The sequence below is a fragment of the Pistacia vera genome, unplaced genomic scaffold, assembly GCF_008641045.1.
Source record: "Pistacia vera cultivar Batoury unplaced genomic scaffold, PisVer_v2 Contig460, whole genome shotgun sequence".
Lineage (NCBI taxonomy): Eukaryota > Viridiplantae > Streptophyta > Magnoliopsida > Sapindales > Anacardiaceae > Pistacia > Pistacia vera.
In genome coordinates, this window is record NW_022196291.1 from 953468 (window position 1) to 972568 (window position 19101).

The 19101-nt window shown below is 35.4% G+C and overlaps 3 protein-coding genes across 3 annotated transcripts; all 3 read left to right on the forward strand.

The window, feature by feature from the left end:
* The first annotated feature begins 985 nt into the window (after positions 1-985).
* Positions 986-5933, forward strand: LOC116145273. Its single transcript, XM_031430713.1, has 7 exons — positions 986-1516; positions 2684-3065; positions 3439-4775; positions 4885-4998; positions 5233-5387; positions 5478-5606; positions 5741-5933. The coding sequence occupies exons 1-6, from the start codon at positions 1061-1063 to the stop codon at positions 5524-5526; spliced, it is 2493 nt and encodes an 830-aa protein (XP_031286573.1). The 5' UTR covers positions 986-1060; the 3' UTR covers positions 5527-5606; positions 5741-5933.
* A 1072-nt stretch (positions 5934-7005) lies between these two features.
* Positions 7006-10255, forward strand: LOC116145151. Its single transcript, XM_031430584.1, has 6 exons — positions 7006-7387; positions 7761-9097; positions 9207-9320; positions 9555-9709; positions 9800-9928; positions 10063-10255. Exons 1-5 carry the CDS (start codon positions 7006-7008, stop codon positions 9846-9848), a joined length of 2037 nt encoding a protein of 678 aa, XP_031286444.1. The 3' UTR covers positions 9849-9928; positions 10063-10255.
* Positions 10256-13671: 3416 nt separating this feature from the next.
* Positions 13672-17189, forward strand: LOC116145152 (indole-3-acetate O-methyltransferase 1). Its single transcript, XM_031430585.1, has 4 exons — positions 13672-13707; positions 14805-15218; positions 15656-15931; positions 16814-17189. The coding sequence occupies exons 1-4, from the start codon at positions 13672-13674 to the stop codon at positions 17165-17167; spliced, it is 1080 nt and encodes a 359-aa protein (XP_031286445.1). The 3' UTR covers positions 17168-17189.
* Positions 17190-19101: the final 1912 nt, after the last annotated feature.

The following is a 19101-nucleotide window of genomic DNA, read 5'->3' on the forward strand; positions in this document are numbered from 1 at the left end:
ACATGCATTTATGAGAGAAAATCAACTATTCAACTTAATTTCATCATAAGAGCCTGTGTAACAAAATTTAATTTTATATATGAGTACATTTACTTGTATAGTAGAAAATTAATACGCAATGAATAAATGAATCGAGTATTCTAAAAAAATGGAGCTACTGTATTTTCACGGTAACTACTTTAGAAAATTTTGTCTCTCAATAACAGCAACGTCCGTTAGTAAACAACAATGGTGAATAATGATGACAACCGTTAATAAACGTTAACTAATGAGAAAAACCGTCAAGTGACTGTGTCGTTAACTAACAGTGTTAAACTGTTAAGTAATGGTGACATTACTAACAGTTAAGTGTATCATTTATCGACGATATTAATTATTAAATAATGATAACGTCTATTAGAGGACGTTTAATAATAAGCAGACTCATTCAATAACAGTAATGTTTACATGAAAAAGGGTGGTCATATTCATGTTATTTATTAATGAAAAACAAAATAAAAGAAAAATACATTAAAAATACAAACTAAAAATTAATGTATGCATAATAACTTGTGATAAACATTCTTATTTCATGTTAAATTATATATATACATTAAATTGTTGTTTTATTGTTAAACTAAAACAAAAATTACATCATACTATTAACGTGATAATGTTACTAAATAGACGTTTTATCGTATTTTATCGATCTTAGTATATTAAAATAATTACATATATTAAAAAATAATAATATGATAATGTTACTGCAGTCATATTTTATTTAACGTATTTTACCTATCTTGATATATTATATCGTATATTTAAAAAAAAAAAAAAATTGTTACAAACCCTAAACACAAAATCCCCCAAATTTCGTTTCCACAGTGAACCGTTCCAATAAACCGGTATTATCATTGAAAAGCGAAGCGGTTCAGTCAACAAACCGTACAAATTAAATTCTAAATAAACCCCTTCTCTCTCTATCTTTCTCTTACTGCCTCCTAAAACATCTCTCTTTGCAGGTTGCGCGAAAACGACATCGTTTCATGCACTTGAAACTCTGGAACCCAAACCCAATTCGATGGATCCAACACCAACAACGCCAAGTGTTGCACCAAACGAACCGTTAAACCCCGACCCACAAGCCTCAACAGCAACAAAACCGCTCGACAAAAGAGCGGCAGAGAACACAGAGTCTCAAGAGTTATTGGCAATGAAGTCTCCCAAGAGGGCGCGAATTGGCACCGAGAAGGAGGCGAAGCGAGTGGCGGAGATCGTGCTGGTTTTGTCGGCGATGTGGCGGATGAGAGGCGGAGGAAGGGGCCCGACGGAGGCGGAGCTCCGGCTGATGGCGGAAGCCAGAGAGAAGGTGGTGGAGATGTGTGAGGGCTTGGCGCCCAGAGACATTGTGGCGAGAGACGCAATTGTGGGATTAATTGAAGATTTGGGACTTAATGGGAGAATTAAGGAACAGAGATTAGGGTTTCGTGGGCAACGGTTGAGTATTAAGGATAAGCTTGAGCTTACTAAGAAGAAGGTAATAAAAGGATTCTGAAAATCGTGTTCTGGTTTTAGTTTTCGTTAATTTTGTTATTTACTGTGCTATTTGTGTGTCTAGTTTCAGTTAAATTGAGTATTTGGGAGAAGCCAGAGCTTACTTAGAGGAAGAAAATAAAGATTAGGATTTTGCTTTTTGATTTATTTTTGGTTAATTTTGCTGCGTAATGTGTTCTTTATGTGTTTAGCTTCAATAGTATTGCGTATTAAGGTGCAGTTTTGAGTTTTCTGAGAGAAAGATTATAAAGATTAAAGAGTAAAGGTTTTTTGCCTTTGTGATTTTGTGGCATCTGAAATCGTACGTTGGTTTTAGTTTTGGTTACTTATGTTGTTTAATGTGTTCATTTTGTGTTTAGTTTTAATTGTAATGAATTTGGTCAGAGGAAGTATGGGAGGGTTATTTGATATTGTGGGTTATGTGGTTTTGATTGGGTTAGAATTCTCAGTTTGGTTCTAAATTCTTTGTTCTTTTTATGAATTATCTTGAAATCGAATATTTTCTGTGTTTGGTGATGGAAAAACTTTGGATAGATAGAAACTATGTTTGGTTGATATGGACAGGGTTTATGTGATTATTACATGGAATTTTTGTGTTTTTGTATAGTATGTTGCTTTTGCTTTTGTTTCTAATAATATTTTGTTCACTCAATCCAGTATTTGCTTTTCAAGGTATTTGTTTCACAGATTTGAAACTATAGATCAAGCTTTGGTATGGTGCTATTTTGTTTTGAGAGAGCTTAAAAAGAGATAATAAGTTGTGTAATGTTTTTTAATTGATTAAGCTACTTGAAGCTTCACCTAGCCCACAAAAAATAAAAAAAACAGAACATCTAGTCCAACTTTAGTGGTGACTTATAAATCCAGGAACCTTTCTTTACATTTTGTCTAGATTCTAGGAAATAGTTTAAGAAACAGAGCCCAATAGACAACATATTTTTTCTTTTCTTCCTAAAGTAGTGGATTAAAGGTTATACTTCTACTGGATCTCTAACAACAAATTAGACTAAGCTTGTGTGTTCCTGAGCTAATAATTGTTTCTCTTTTTTGGCTGGAGTATATTGAAATTACTTCTTTAACATGTTATGTAACCATACATATTATTTTGAACTGTGATATTTTTGTTATTTTTTTTTTTTTTTAAATCTAGATGGAAGACTCCAAGAAATTTGCAGCACAACCTACTACATATACTTCTCACCCTCACCCGTTGCAGACAAGTTTTGGTACAACAGCTGATAGTCGTGGGGTGTCACATACTGTTCGCATGTTCTCATCAGATAAATCAGGTCTTTCTCCAGCAATACACTCTGGAGGCTTCCCAGCTTCATCGCCTCCTGTCCATGTTTCTGCTGGAACTTCCACACCTCCACCATATCACTTGCCCACCAGTGAAGTAAGAACACCTACAATTTCTACTGGCAGCCATTTAGGAAAGGATTCATCTTCATCAGCACTGCATAGGATTGAGAGACCACAAATTAGATTGGATGGGGGATCAAATGGGTCTTCTTATGCATCCCAAGTACAAGGTAATTCCCTCCTATCTTTTCTGCAGTCACAAGTAATGGTTGAAGATCTGATTTTGCTATGTATATATTGATTTGTAACTTCTGAGCCTTCTTTTATATTTTGTTGTTCAGAAGTTGTGAGGCTATCAGATGACGGACAACTGTGCTTCATATATTGCTTGTCCAATTGAGATAAAGACTTTTTTTTTTTTGGTTAAAGTTAGATAATGAAGAATAGATGATAAAATTTTCAGGATACCCTGCCAACTTTTTCTGTTCTTATGTGCCTCAGTTTTCTTTTCCTTATTTTCATTTTAACTGGAATTTTTTGTTTTAAACTTTTTTGGTTTCCTTCTTTATGATCGCACTTACATATATATATTATTTGTTGCAGCAAATACTTCCTCAAATCACTTGGTGAATGCTCCAACTTGGACTGTGCACCCCCAATCTGCCTCATCAGCTAAACCCGGACCAGAAAACAAGGTGCAAAATCTTAATCCTATCAAGTTTGAGGGAACTGCTGATCTATCACGGACAGTTCCTCAAGCAGCTAGAGATCAAACCTTTAGATCATTTATGACTCAAACTGCATCTGGAAATTTGCCCAGCATGCATCAGCCTTCACAAGGTGTGAATACTGTTCAAGCTCCACATTCTAGCAATAGTCACCATGACATTGCTAAGATTGTTCAGAAGTTACTGCATCCAAAGCTTCCTGAGCATCCCACATGGACCCCACCTTCAAGAGAATATATGAATAAGGCTTTGACTTGCCAAATGTGCAAACTTACTGTCAATGAAGTGGAAACTATCGTTCTTTGTGATGCTTGTGAGAAAGGATTTCACTTGAAATGTCTGCAACTGAATAATCAGAAAGGAATCCCTAGAGGTGGTGAGTGGCATTGTGTGATTTGCTTGAAATTAAGCAATGGAAAACCTTTGCCCCCTAAATATGGTCGTGTCATGAGAAGTATAAATGCACCAAAAATGCCTTCCAACACATCTGTATTTCAGTCATCTCCAGAGAAGAAAGTTGGATCTGTAGATTTGAAGGTTAATCAGCAGAAGATAACTGTAAATGGAAGCTCTGCTGGGTCTGGTACTATAGGTAGCAACACTCTAGAATTGGCACCTGGTTCAAAAATTCAAAATACTAGTGCAACACAAGGCAGTGATTTCTTGTCTGGCACAAAAGATACAGATCAGGAAACCACTTCTGGTACTTTCCTAAATAACACAACAAAATCTATAGGAGCTGTTTTGGATTTGCCATCTGTTGATTCATCCAGTGAACGGTTAACTCAGCCCACCCAAGTATGTGAATCATCTACACACACAGAGAAATTGCCTTCCGCCTCGAAATCACAGCCTCCTGATATATTATCAGGGCCAACAAATAATCATTCTGATCATGTACAATCTTCACATGATTCACAAGTTGTTTGTACAGATCTTCCCAGCTGTGCTGAAGTTTCTTTAGAGAAAAGTCATGAGGGCAACTCTATGGTTAAGCAAGATGGGAAAGACGTTGCACAGCCAAATCCTGTTGAAAGTTCTGGGGTTTCTTCTGATTTATTGCGAGATGTGGAATGGATTGGTGACGTACTTCAAACTGTGGATGAGAAAATTTTTTACGAGTATTGTTCCGTTGAAGGAATAATGTATAAAGTGCAGGATCATGCGCTTTTGCAGTTTAATCATGGCAAAACAATACCATCTAAGCTTCAGGTAAGTGTTGATCAAGCATACCCTGAAATTTGTATCACTTGTGTATATTCTTTGGAAATAAATTTACTTTCCAGTTTTTAATGTGGTCCAGTTTTGATTTCTATTGTAGGCCATGTGGGAGGATACTAGAAATGGGTCAAAGTGGGTTAAGGTAAATAGGTGCTTCTTTCCTGGTGACTTGCCAGAGGCTGTTGGCCGCCCATGTGCCCCTGAAAGCAGTGAGGTGATTTTTTTTCTGAAATTTAGTCTTCTACTTGTATTTCTATTTTTATAAGACCTTTTTATGTAATTGCACATTATTGGTTGTCTGCCTGCTGGTTCGCTGGGTGAGATATTGAGGGAGAGTGAAAGGTTGCTTGAAGTCTGCCTCTTCCCTTTCTTGGATTGGAATTTGTATATACTTTATGTTAACTATGCATATTAGTTTTCAATTTAACTCGCTGTTTCTATGCTACAGCTCTATGACTCTAATAGTGAGAACATTATGATGGCGGGCTTGATTGAAGGTCCATGTGAAGTTCTCACTGCTGGCAAGTTTAAGGAAGAGAATGAAAGACTCAGTCGTTTAGGAATTAAGGCAGATAGAGGAAGACAGCCAATGTTCCTGTGCAAGTATGTATTTTTACTCTATTCATTACATACAGGCAGGAAATGAATTCAGCCTGGGTTTTTTTCTGATAGTAGAGCATTTTTCTGCTGCAGATGGTTTTATGATGAACTGAAAGGGGTATTTCGGCCTGTTTCCGATTAATCTAGTCAAGCACCTAGCTTAGTCAACATTTTTTCTTGTCTTTTGTTGTGGCAATTCCATCAGTACTCATTTTTGTTCAGGTATATACCCGCTGATTTTGTTTCTATTTTACTTTCAAATACTTTTAATTTCCTTATTATCTGATTTAGAGTAATTAAAAAGAGGTACACTTTTCTAAAATCATTCTCTATTTGATTTGTTTGTGACGAAACAGGTGATGGAAATGGGTACTTTAAACTTTTGATGAGGGAGCTCATACCTTGTACCATATTTAGCTGCAGCTTTAGTCTGTATGATCTCCCAATAGTAATTTAAATTGTATTCTTTCATGCCCCATTTTTGGTGCCTGAGACTTGCTGTAAACTAACTATGGCAGAGTAATTTATAAAAATTATATTTCTGCTGTTCCTTATTCTTTTTAGTGATTCCAATGCCAAATTAATTTCTCTATGTGAAGTATCATTCATTTCAGATGCGATTAAAACTCTCGATTCTGATACCATCGACCCTCTTGAGATAATGTCATTGTGCTTGGTTCCTTTCTTGGATAGAATTTTTTCAGAAAGATTATAAAGATTAAAGAGTAAAGGTTTTTTGCCTTTGTGATTTTGGGCATCTGAAATCGTAGGTTGGTTTTAGTTTTGGTTACTTATGTTGTTTAATGTGTTCATTTTGTGTTTAGTTTTAATTGTAATGAATTTGGTCAGAGGAAGTATGGGAGGGTTATTTGATATTGTGGGTTATGTGGTTTTGATTGGGTTAGAATTCTCAGTTTGGTTCTAAATTCTTTGTTCTTTTTATGAATTATCTTGAAATCGAATATTTTCTGTGTTTGGTGATGGAAAAACTTTGGATAGATAGAAACTATGTTTGGTTGATATGGACAGGGTTTATGTGATTATTACATGGAATTTTTGTGTTTTTGTATAGTATGTTGCTTTTGCTTTTGCTTTTGTTTCTAATAATATTTTGTTCACTCAATCCAGTATTTGCTTTTCAAGGTATTTGTTTCACAGATTTGAAACTATAGATCAAGCTTTGGTATGGTGCTATTTTGTTTTGAGAGAGCTTAAAAAGAGATAATAAGTTGTGTAATGTTTTTTAATTGATTAAGCTACTTGAAGCTTCACCTAGCCCACAAAAAATAAAAAAAACAGAACATCTAGTCCAACTTTAGTGGTGACTTATAAATCCAGGAACCTTTCTTTACATTTTGTCTAGATTCTAGGAAATAGTTTAAGAAACAGAGCCCAATAGACAACATATTTTTTCTTTTCTTCCTAAAGTAGTGGATTAAAGGTTATACTTCTACTGGATCTCTAACAACAAATTAGACTAAGCTTGTGTGTTCCTGAGCTAATAATTGTTTCTCTTTTTTGGCTGGAGTATATTGAAATTACTACTTTAACATGTTATGTAACCATACATATTATTTTGAACTGGGATATTTTTGTTATTTTTTTTTTTTTTTGAATCTAGATGGAAGACTCCAAGAAATTTGCAGCACAACCTACTACATATACTTCTCACCCTCACCCGTTGCAGACAAGTTTTGGTACAACAGCTGATAGTCGTGGGGTGTCACATACTGTTCGCATGTTCTCATCAGATAAATCAGGTCTTTCTCCAGCAATACACTCTGGAGGCTTCCCAGCTTCATCGCCTCCTGTCCATGTTTCTGCTGGAACTTCCACACCTCCACCATATCACTTGCCCACCAGTGAAGTAAGAACACCTACAATTTCTACTGGCAGCCATTTAGGAAAGGATTCATCTTCATCAGCACTGCATAGGATTGAGAGACCACAAATTAGATTGGATGGGGGATCAAATGGGTCTTCTTATGCATCCCAAGTACAAGGTAATTCCCTCCTATCTTTTCTGCAGTCACAAGTAATGGTTGAAGATCTGATTTTGCTATGTATATATTGATTTGTAACTTCTGAGCCTTCTTTTATATTTTGTTGTTCAGAAGTTGTGAGGCTATCAGATGACGGACAACTGTGCTTCATATATTGCTTGTCCAATTGAGATAAAGACTTTTTTTTTTTTGGTTAAAGTTAGATAATGAAGAATAGATGATAAAATTTTCAGGATACCCTGCCAACTTTTTCTGTTCTTATGTGCCTCAGTTTTCTTTTCCTTATTTTCATTTTAACGGGAATTTTTTGTTTTAAACTTTTTTGGTTTCCTTCTTTATGATCGCACTTACATATAGATATTATTTGTTGCAGCAAATACTTCCTCAAATCACTTGGTGAATGCTCCAACTTGGACTGTGCACCCCCAATCTGCCTCATCAGCTAAACCCGGACCAGAAAACAAGGTGCAAAATCTTAATCCTATCAAGTTTGAGGGAACTGCTGATCTATCACGGACAGTTCCTCAAGCAGCTAGAGATCAAACCTTTAGATCATTTATGACTCAAACTGCATCTGGAAATTTGCCCAGCATGCATCAGCCTTCACAAGGTGTGAATACTGTTCAAGCTCCACATTCTAGCAATAGTCACCATGACATTGCTAAGATTGTTCAGAAGTTACTGCATCCAAAGCTTCCTGAGCATCCCACATGGACCCCACCTTCAAGAGAATATATGAATAAGGCTTTGACTTGCCAAATGTGCAAACTTACTGTCAATGAAGTGGAAACTATCGTTCTTTGTGATGCTTGTGAGAAAGGATTTCACTTGAAATGTCTGCAACTGAATAATCAGAAAGGAATCCCTAGAGGTGGTGAGTGGCATTGTGTGAATTGCTTGAAATTAAGCAATGGAAAACCTTTGCCCCCTAAATATGGTCGTGTCATGAGAAGTATAAATGCACCAAAAATGCCTTCCAACACATCTGTATTTCAGTCATCTCCAGAGAAGAAAGTTGGATCTATAGATTTGAAGGTTAATCAGCAGAAGATAACTGTAAATGGAAGCTCTGCTGGGTCTGGTACTATAGGTAGCAACACTCTAGAATTGGCACCTGGTTCAAAAATTCAAAATACTAGTGCAACACAAGGCAGTGATTTCTTGTCTGGCACAAAAGATACAGATCAGGAAACCACTTCTGGTACTTTCCTAAATAACACAACAAAATCTATAGGAGCTGTTTTGGATTTGCCATCTGTTGATTCATCCAGTGAACGGTTAACTCAGCCCACCCAAGTATGTGAATCATCTACACACACAGAGAAATTGCCTTCCGCCTCGAAATCACAGCCTCCTGATATATTATCAGGGCCAACAAATAATCATTCTGATCATGTACAATCTTCACATGATTCACAAGTTGTTTGTACAGATCTTCCCAGCTGTGCTGAAGTTTCTTTAGAGAAAAGTCATGAGGGCAACTCTATGGTTAAGCAAGATGGGAAAGACGTTGCACAGCCAAATCCTGTTGAAAGTTCTGGGGTTTCTTCTGATTTATTGCGAGATGTGGAATGGATTGGTGACGTACTTCAAACTGTGGATGAGAAAATTTTTTACGAGTATTGTTCCGTTGAAGGAATAATGTATAAAGTGCAGGATCATGCGCTTTTGCAGTTTAATCATGGCAAAACAATACCATCTAAGCTTCAGGTAAGTGTTGATCAAGCATACCCTGAAATTTGTATCACTTGTGTATATTCTTTGGAAATAAATTTACTTTCCAGTTTTTAATGTGGTCCAGTTTTGATTTCTATTGTAGGCCATGTGGGAGGATACTAGAAATGGGTCAAAGTGGGTTAAGGTAAATAGGTGCTTCTTTCCTGGTGACTTGCCAGAGGCTGTTGGCCGCCCATGTGCCCCTGAAAGCAGTGAGGTGATTTTTTTTCTGAAATTTAGTCTTCTACTTGTATTTCTATTTTTATAAGACCTTTTTATGTAATTGCACATTATTGGTTGTCTGCCTGCTGGTTCGCTGGGTGAGATATTGAGGGAGAGTGAAAGGTTGCTTGAAGTCTGCCTCTTCCCTTTCTTGGATTGGAATTTGTATATACTTTATGTTAACTATGCATATTAGTTTTCAATTTAACTCGCTGTTTCTATGCTACAGCTCTATGACTCTAATAGTGAGAACATTATGATGGCGGGCTTGATTGAAGGTCCATGTGAAGTTCTCACTGCTGGCAAGTTTAAGGAAGAGAATGAAAGACTCAGTCGTTTAGGAATTAAGGCAGATAGAGGAAGACAGCCAATGTTCCTGTGCAAGTATGTATTTTTACTCTATTCATTACATACAGGCAGGAAATGAATTCAGCCTGGGTTTTTTTCTGATAGTAGAGCATTTTTCTGCTGCAGATGGTTTTATGATGAACTGAAAGGGGTATTTCGGCCTGTTTCCGATTAATCTAGTCAAGCACCTAGCTTAGTCAACATTTTTTCTTGTCTTTTGTTGTGGCAATTCCATCAGTACTCATTTTTGTTCAGGTATATACCCGCTGATTTTGTTTCTATTTTACTTTCAAATACTTTTAATTTCCTTATTATCTGATTTAGAGTAATTAAAAAGAGGTACACTTTTCTAAAATCATTCTCTATTTGATTTGTTTGTGACGAAACAGGTGATGGAAATGGGTACTTTAAACTTTTGATGAGGGAGCTCATACCTTGTACCATATTTAGCTGCAGCTTTAGTCTGTATGATCTCCCAATAGTAATTTAAATTGTATTCTTTCATGCCCCATTTTTGGTGCCTGAGACTTGCTGTAAACTAACTATGGCAGAGTAATTTATAAAAATTATATTTCTGCTGTTCCTTATTCTTTTTAGTGATTCCAATGCCAAATTAATTTCTCTATGTGAAGTATCATTCATTTCAGATGCGATTAAAACTCTCGATTCTGATACCATCGACCCTCTTGAGATAATGTCATTGTGCTTGGTTCCTTTCTTGGATAGAATTTTTTTGAACTCTGGCCATTGAAGTACACAAAGTTCATCCATCTTCATGCAGTTCTGAGTTTCATAACTGATCTCTTATCTAGCCGGTAGTTTCAGGATTCCGGAGGATTAGTTGTGGTATGCATAAGCTGGAGTAGCAGTGGTAACTCCTTTATGCTTTCTATCATCTACTCCCTAAATGGACTGCCATGGATAATCAATTTGAACCATCTATTCAAGTTTATCAATAAATCAAGCCTCTTCAAAGCTGAGATTGATTGGGAATGGCTTATTCCCCAAGGTTTATAAGAGAGAAACTCTATTCCAAGATACAGGTTATTAATCTCTGACAGATATCAACTTGAATCAAATTGAACCCATGCACATTTCTACAGATAAGTGAAGAAGACAGCAGTAAATTCTTGATGCATTAAATTAATGTTCAGCTCGATGCCCTCGATTTAATAACAATGGCAATTTATAATATGTTCCAAACCCAGAATTTTATGCTCAATACTCAATTTCCAATACCTTTAAACTTAAGTTGTTCCTTCATCTAGGGGCCAATACTAGCCCTACGTTTTTAAAATTGTTTGGTTGCTTCTGAATGATCCCATTTTGCATTAATTTCTGAGTGTTTCTTGGCACTCACTTGTAGAAACCCATGTTTAGAGTGATAAGAGATAAATTCTACCTTGTAATCCAATCAATCTTCAGAGAAAATTAGATTTAAAAAATTCATTAAAGTAATCACACTATTGAGTAGAGGTCACAACCCTCTAGTTAATGTTTCTTCTTATTTTAGTCCATTTTATTTTGTGATTCAATATATAGCTTATGTCCTCACTATTCCCAACCTAGGTTGAATTTTGCCTGATAAATCCAGAACCATACCATTACTGGGTTTGAATAATTACAGGAAGATTGTTCCTTTCAACTCCTGCAAAACCATGCTTTGGATTTGGTGTCCAATCCAAAATTTATGCAAATATTCAAATGGGATCCATCAATTATGTCATTACACATGAAATTGAATTTCACTTTTGGGAGTATTGTCAACATTGTAATTTCAAAAGGTAACATTTTTCTTCACGAAAGCAAAAGAAGACTTTCTTTTTGTTAATCTCGATTCAAATTGACATTTCCTTTGATTAAAGTCTTGTAAATTTCATCATCTATTGGAGAAGTAACCAGAATCCCTTCTAATAAAATCAAAATTCCTTTTGCCCTTTTCGAATCGTATAACACGTTAAACACAAGATTACAATCGAAAAAATATAAAATAAACAATCATCTTCTCTTTCAAGGTTCAAACTTCAAATAACTCAATTATATATGCATGTTATGGTGGTCCAATATGGTGAAAATATTACTAGACAAAATACTCATGACAAAAAATAACTATACATAGCTTCATGCTTATCCATCTTCTCTCTTTTTTGACCATTCCACCATTGCTGATAGCTTCTCTTTAACTACCCAGAAAACAAAAACAACTTTATTTATTTAAAAGCATTAAAATATTAGCCATTTCATTTCTGACTAATCCCTTACCATCAAGTGTAAAGCTCTTTTCTCTCAGTTTTTGAACAAAGCAAAGGGGGCCAATATAAAACTTTACTTAAAGAAAAAGACTTTACGTATGTAGTCAGTAATAATATTATCGATTTTGCATGGTTTTTTTTTTAAAACATATTTCAGTAAACTAGAAGCAAACCCTGGTTATGAAATGAATAATAGATATAATTAAAGATTAAAGTTGAATAATTAAGAAGAACTGAAAGAGGTATATATAGCTATGCCTATATAGGCAGAGTTTCAGTTTCAGATGAACAGGCGACTATCACGGCCAGTTTAAGACTTCGATCGTGGAGGGGTCGCAGTCTCGCAGACACAGAGATAGGTAAAATTAATTAATCTGATAAAACAAGATCCCAGGTCTTTAGATCACTTGCTAAAAAGGGTTTTAAAAAAAAAAGAAAAGAAAACATTAATTAAAGAAGGTTACTGTATGTTAATGGTGATGGTGTGAAAATTCTGTTCTTTTCACTGCCTCTTTATGGAGCCTGTAATTAATCAAACAAAGACTAGTAGTCTAATTAATAGCTAGAAGAAGTTAGGTAGAAGGTGGGAACCTTGATTTCTGGGGTGATGGTTTAATAATTAAATTATAAAATCAGGAGAATAATTAATCATAATTTAAACTTTTAATAGATCTCTCTGATCCCCATTATCTCATATACAGTTTTCTCATTAATCACAAAAGTTTAACTTTAATCAATCAATTAATTAATTAATTAATTATGATTATGATTATGATATGTTAAAAAAGTTTGCATTGCATGCATGGCATGTGCATGGCCATGGCATGGCAAGCTGAGTTATTTTTATTTTAGAGTAAACATCTTTTTCCCACTCAAAAACTACTTTTACTGACACTTTTCCGTCGACCTCGTCAATCGTCGGCCGATTCTAGCATCGATATGACCTCACACCATTATCACTATTCTCTTCTCCGATCATCAATCACTGAAACCCTTTAAACTTTACTTTTGTTGACTCCGCCAATCGCTGACAATCGAGCGATTAGGATTTACGTAGTCGTCTCTCTCAAGTCAAATTCTGACCAATTGTGACCACCAAAATCCAACTTTCAATTATCAAAAGACTCACTAGCTTCCTCTATTTAAAAGCCTCAACAACATGAATCAAGTTTGCTCTCCGTTAGACGTCGAATCGGAAAGCATATTTTTTTTTTTTTGGTGAGAAAACGGTGTTTTAAAAGTTTATGGATGGTAAAAAAGTATCGTTAAACTATTATTTTGGTGGGAAAAAGTCTGCAACTCATTTATTATATATCTTGATGGATTTCATCATCAAACTGTAGCAACAACACCTTCTAATCATTCTCTTAAACCATAATAAATACAAAGAAATTAATATTTCTAGCTTTAAGAGACATACTGATTGTCTTCTTTTGTTTATTGGTTTTGTTAATGTCTTTATACGTATCGTTTAAGCAGATAATTACTCAATAATTAATCTTTAATTACTTATAATTTGTACTATATTATTTGGCATATGATCCAAGCAAACCTTTTTGTACTCAATAATAACCTCAAACCAGGTTCAGTCGATTAGATACAAACAGTTATAGTACTACTAGTACTCCATTTTTATATAAGGGTTAAGTTTTTGTTCTTTTCTGATTAGAAGGTAGCTAATACTTGATTATGGTGTTCTAATTAAACTACCATTAATTTAATTGATTGCTGTTGGGTTATATGAGGATGGCTTGGGGCCACGATTACTGTTCATTTTTGCATGTAATTGATAACCTTTAATTATTAATTCTCTACTAGTGTTAGTCTGCAGATTTATGATCAACTTTTTAGATTGTTAATTATCATTTTTTGTTTTTTTTACGAACGGGAGTGTCTGGACCAGCTTACGTACACCTCAACTAATATTTTGAAACCCTGAAACTACTAGTCGGGTAAGAGATTTAGTAGCTACGTCAATCAAATGGGGACTCGAACTTAGGACCTCTTGAGTAATACACTCAAAAGTCTTTATCGAACCACTCAGTCATCCAGAAATAGTTAATTCCTCACAATATGAAACACAAAATCAATTTAAGAAAGCATTTTGAAGCTCCATCTCGTGCATAATAAATATTAGTTCCATTATCAATAAATACCTTAAAACCGAATGAAGCAGTTTATATCGGGAGAGGATCCGAAATATATATATATATATACTTGTAATTTAGACATGAGTTTAATTAAGTAGATTGAATTCCGGCAATAGATATACATATATAGAGATCGGAAACATTGAAATCCGGCGTCAATCTAGGGTCTATTTGTTTAATTATTTTTGGTGCATGTGAAAGTCAAAAATAATGTGTAGATAATTTTGAACATCTTTTTTACCATCCCCTTTCTTTTCCTCTCTTCTCTCTTTATATATATTCAACTCTCCCTACCCTCTCTTTTCAACATATATACTCATCACACTTCTTCTTCTTCTTCTTCTTCCTCTTATATATATATATATATATAGTTTTTTTTTTATTTAAATTTCTTTTAAAACACACTCCAAATTCCATCAAGCTTTAGCTATATATAGCTACAAAAATGGCTCCCCAAGGAGATCTACAGTAACAAGGACTAGCTTTCGAGCTTTACTATGAGAGGTACTTTCCTCCCTTACCTTTTCCTTCGATACGTTTGTTGAGCCAAGCTCAGGTTCATTTCTTTTTTGATTATTTCCTTCAAGTTTTGGAGCATCAAAACCTCCACATAAATATATAATCTAGTGTAAAAGTTTTCTACCATTTGTAGAGTTTGAGATTATTAATTTTTTTTTTTTTTTATGTTATTTTGGTTGTATTTTAAGTTGTTAATAATTTTTCATGCAGGCGAAGCATGCTCGATCCATGCTGCACCTACTGAAAGAAACCCTAGATAATGTTCAGCTAAAACCGGCCTCGGAAGTGCCCTTCACCGTGGCGGATTTAGGCTGTTCTTGTGGCAACAATACACTCTACATCGTTGATGTCATTATCAAGCACATGATCGAGCGGTACGAGTCCTCGGGATACGTGCCTCCCGAGTTTTCCGCCTTCTTCTCCGACCTCCCTAGCAATGACTTCAACACTCTATTTCAACTCCTCCCACCTATTGCCAAAGGTAGCATGGAGGAGTGCCTAGCCACCGATAACCACCGCTCTTACTTCGTCGCCGGCGTGCCCGGATCATTTTACCGCCGGCTTTTCCCTACAAGATCAATTGATTTCTTCCACTCTGCATTCTCCTTGCATTGGCTATCTCAGGTGATCATTATTCTGATAAAACTTACATGTTTATGCAGTGAAATTTCATTATTTTGTCATGAAGTTGTAAGCTTGATAATATATATTATTAAAAGATATTATTATTATCAACATAATTTAGTGCATTCCCTAGAATGATTTATGGGTTGTGAATTTAGTATAATATTCAGTAATGGTAATTAAGTTATAGACAAGAACCTATTGAATTTGAGTGAGCAAGAATCAAATGTTTTTTTTATTTTTTGCCGGCTTTTAGAAGGTCAAAAAGTTAATGCTTTATAAATATTGTCTCTGTTATTGGCTGAAACTTGCAGGAACTGTTTCCCAAAATACATTTGGTCCGTTTTACTTTTGCTTTTGCTTTAGACAAAAAACAAAAAACTTTGATAAAAACCCAGATAAATAATAGCTCTAATTAATCTCCATTGATATAATAGGTACCAGAGAGTGTGCAAGACAAGAGATCACCAGCATACAACAAAGGGAGGGTGTTCATCCACAATGCAAATGAACAGACAGCAAATGCATACAAAAGCCAGTTCCAAAGAGACTTGGCTGCATTTCTCAAAGCAAGATCACAAGAAATGAAGAGAGGAGGGTCAATGTTTCTTGTCTGCCTAGGCAGAACCTCACCTGACCCCACTGACCAAGGTGGCCCCGGCATCCTCTTCGGGACCCACTTTCAGGACTCTTGGAATGATCTTGTTCTCGAGGTAATCATGATTCACAGCTCCTCGTTTTTTGTATACATACCCTCTCTCTGTTAAATGGTTTGCCGATAACCCTTTTAGACGATCATGCAGAATACATGTAATAATAACCCTTTACAAAAGTTGTAATGTTGGTTCAGGCCATAAGGCCTCCCTTTTGGACTTGGGTCAAGTTTGGTTCATTTTGGCAGACCAAAAAGCAACAAGACACCATGGAAAGAGAGTTAGGTATCATTAGGTGTGTTTGGGTTGATTAGCCCATATGTGTCATGAATTCTCACTGGTCATTATTAGCCCACATCGATCCTAGCCGTTGATACTCGTTCCACGACTAGATCTATGCCGTCCATCTGTCAATCATCGTGTCGGCACTATGGTAAAATATTTGCCAAGTGGGGATGTGTGAATGAACCTATAGTATAGATTGATGTTGCAGCACAAACACAATCATGTTCTTGCAGCAAGACACAAAAACAAACTCATTTAGGTCATCTCGGATTATTGCTAACCAGATAAGGTTGAAAAAAACCCTAGGGCCCAAACATGTGTTCAAACAGTTTTAAGAGTACATTTACTTATGATTTTGTCCCTTAATCATCTACTGTATTCAAGATGGTCCATAGATTATGATAAGGTATTCATAGTTTACCTACTGTTGGTCTTTGGAAACTCTTCTCCCCTTATAATTAATTCATACTTTCACCCATACTTGTATACTTCTGATTAGGCCCTTTTCTAAGGACATATTGAAACTCTTAAGGCCCATTACATGGCCTGTGTCTTTAGTCTTTCATGGATTTCAGACGTGAACGTTTTGAGATTCTTAATCTTTTTTTTTAATTTACAGATCAGTAATTAGCTACTAATTATATATAACTATAACAGGGCCTTATAACAAGTGAAAAACGTGACACTTTCAACATACCAGTGTATGCATCGAGCTTACAAGACTTTAGGGAGGTGGTTGAAGCAAATGGGTCATTCAGAATCAACAAGCTAGAGATATTCAAAGGAGGAAGCCCCCTTGTGGTTAGCCAGCCCGACGATGCGACTGAGGTCGGTCGAGCTCTCGCCAACAGCTGCCGGAGTGTGGCTGGGGTACTTGTTGATGCCCACATAGGTGACCAACTTAGTGAGGAGCTATTTTCAAGGGTTGAGCACCGAGGTTCAAGCCATGCCAAAGAGTTACTAGAGCAGCTGCAATTCTATCATATAGTTGCATCCCTCTCTTTTGAATAGAGAGAATTATTGTACACAAATACCCAACTTTAAAAATTTGGACATCATGTAATCAAATTAAGTATTAATCTTATTATTCTGGTTGAACTCAATACTCAACAGTTATCATTAGACCAGGTGATCTAGCATGGTTTTTCATAATCTAGCACATGTTAAACACAGATTACAAAGTTAAAACAAAATTTGATATTTGTGTCCAAATTTTTTATCCCATTACATAAAAAATAAACAAGAAAGCACATAAAATTTAGGAGGGGTGGTGGGGAATAACTTTTCTTTCCCTTTTTTAAAGCCATTTTATGTGTTTTTGTGTGTGATTATTAATAGTAGTTACCATAACTTTATATACAAATGGAGTTTGAGACTTTGTGTTCCCTTGAATGAAAAATTATAGTAAATAAAGCTAAGTAAACTCTCTTTTATTTTGCTTTATTTGTAACATATAATTATGTCTAAAATGTGTTAACTTTTGTGTATGAATAAAGGGTTTGCTTTAATTTTTCTAAGAGCTTCTGCAAATCCCATTGATTTTAGCTACTTTTCAATTATTTTTTTCTCTCTCACTTTCTGACTTACTTTTTTCTCATTTAAAGGAGCTAGGATGTAGGGTTCAAATGGTAGTTATTTCGGTTATAAAGATAGAAATATTTTGCTTCTTTTTATGAAGACTTTAGACCAGTTGAGGCTTTTGTTTAAACCCTTTCTTTCTTTCCATCAAACGATTCAAACCAATGCATTGACTGCTGCTATTAACTTAAAATATTTCTAATCAAATAATCAGTACTTTGCAATTTGTCAAACAAGCTCCACCAAAAACTATTTGTCAATTCAAAAGATCATTCAATTGCCTGTAAATAATTGATACACAAGCATAATTAAAAATACACTAACCACCACTTGGAGACGTCGTGGTAAAAAATCAAAATGAGGTTTCATGAACTTTAGAATCCAAGTCCCCACAGGTGTTTGATAGGGCCTAGGGGTGACCATTGAAAGACTTAGTTGGTTGTCAACTTCAGGGTCTCGGGGTTGAGATGCGCGTAAAATACACTTATATTTCAAGTTTATCCTCTATTTTTACCACAATAAGGTTGAGTTCTTTACAATACAAGGATATTCTTATAGGCATCAACTAACTTTATGACATTGTGACACAAAAGGTTTCAACAAAATCTAGAGACAGTTTCAGATTCGGGTTTGTAAAGCGAGCTATGGAGATTTAAGGTATAATTTTTCAATAGAAATAGGGGATATTCATATAGATATTAGCTAACTTTGTAATATAGCGACAGAAAAGGTTTCAACAAAAACAAGAGGTAGTTTCGAATTTGGATTTGTAAAGCGAGTTTTGGAGATTTTTGGATTATGAAAGAAAAAATAAAGTTCTCTTCACTCTTCAGACTCCTGCTCGGCTGGTGAGTAAAATATGAATATATCAGCCTCTTCTGGTAGTATAAATCTCACCTTCTTTTTGGCCTTCACACTTTGGCTTTTAAGCACTTTTTCTTGTTCAAAACTATCACCATATAAAGATGGATGAACTTTGTTTGAGCTATTTTTCCTGAGAACATAATTTTCACCAGCTCCATTGTTGCTGCAATACTTGTTCAAGCGTGGCGAAGCCAAGAGCAAGTCCTCTAGAGTACGCTCCCCCGCCACCTTATTTAGCTGCGGATACTCTCGTGGATTCAACTGCATATTCTTTTCTCGATCCTGGTTTGTACATAACCATCCAGGCTTCATGAGGTCAATCAATGATGGAGTTTTTTCAGCAATTTGATCTTCGAAGTCCTTCTCAGGCAACCTATGGGAACCTGAAGATTGCCTAAAACAAGAGCAGCTCCCACCCATTTGAAAAGAACGTTTAAAATTTTGGTTTTTGTGTTCAAATGGGATTAAGAATTATATAGTGAAGGTTGACGGATTCTCCAAAT

Coding starts and splice junctions, on each gene's coding strand:
- LOC116145151 (XM_031430584.1), top strand. CDS start 7,006: ATGGAAGACTCCAAGAAATTTGCAGCACAACCTACTACATATACTTCT. Junction 9,098..9,206: donor CAATACCATCTAAGCTTCAG/GTAAGTGTTGAT, acceptor TTTCTATTGTAG/GCCATGTGGGAGGATACTAG. Junction 9,321..9,554: donor GTGCCCCTGAAAGCAGTGAG/GTGATTTTTTTT, acceptor TCTATGCTACAG/CTCTATGACTCTAATAGTGA.
- LOC116145273 (XM_031430713.1), top strand. CDS start 1,061: ATGGATCCAACACCAACAACGCCAAGTGTTGCACCAAACGAACCGTTA. Junction 1,517..2,683: donor TTGAGCTTACTAAGAAGAAG/GTAATAAAAGGA, acceptor TTTTAAATCTAG/ATGGAAGACTCCAAGAAATT. Junction 5,388..5,477: donor CAGCCAATGTTCCTGTGCAA/GTATGTATTTTT, acceptor TTTCTGCTGCAG/ATGGTTTTATGATGAACTGA.
- LOC116145152 (XM_031430585.1), top strand. CDS start 13,672: ATGGCTTGGGGCCACGATTACTGTTCATTTTTGCAT. Junction 13,708..14,804: donor ATTACTGTTCATTTTTGCAT/GTAATTGATAAC, acceptor TTTTTCATGCAG/GCGAAGCATGCTCGATCCAT. Junction 15,219..15,655: donor CCTTGCATTGGCTATCTCAG/GTGATCATTATT, acceptor TTGATATAATAG/GTACCAGAGAGTGTGCAAGA.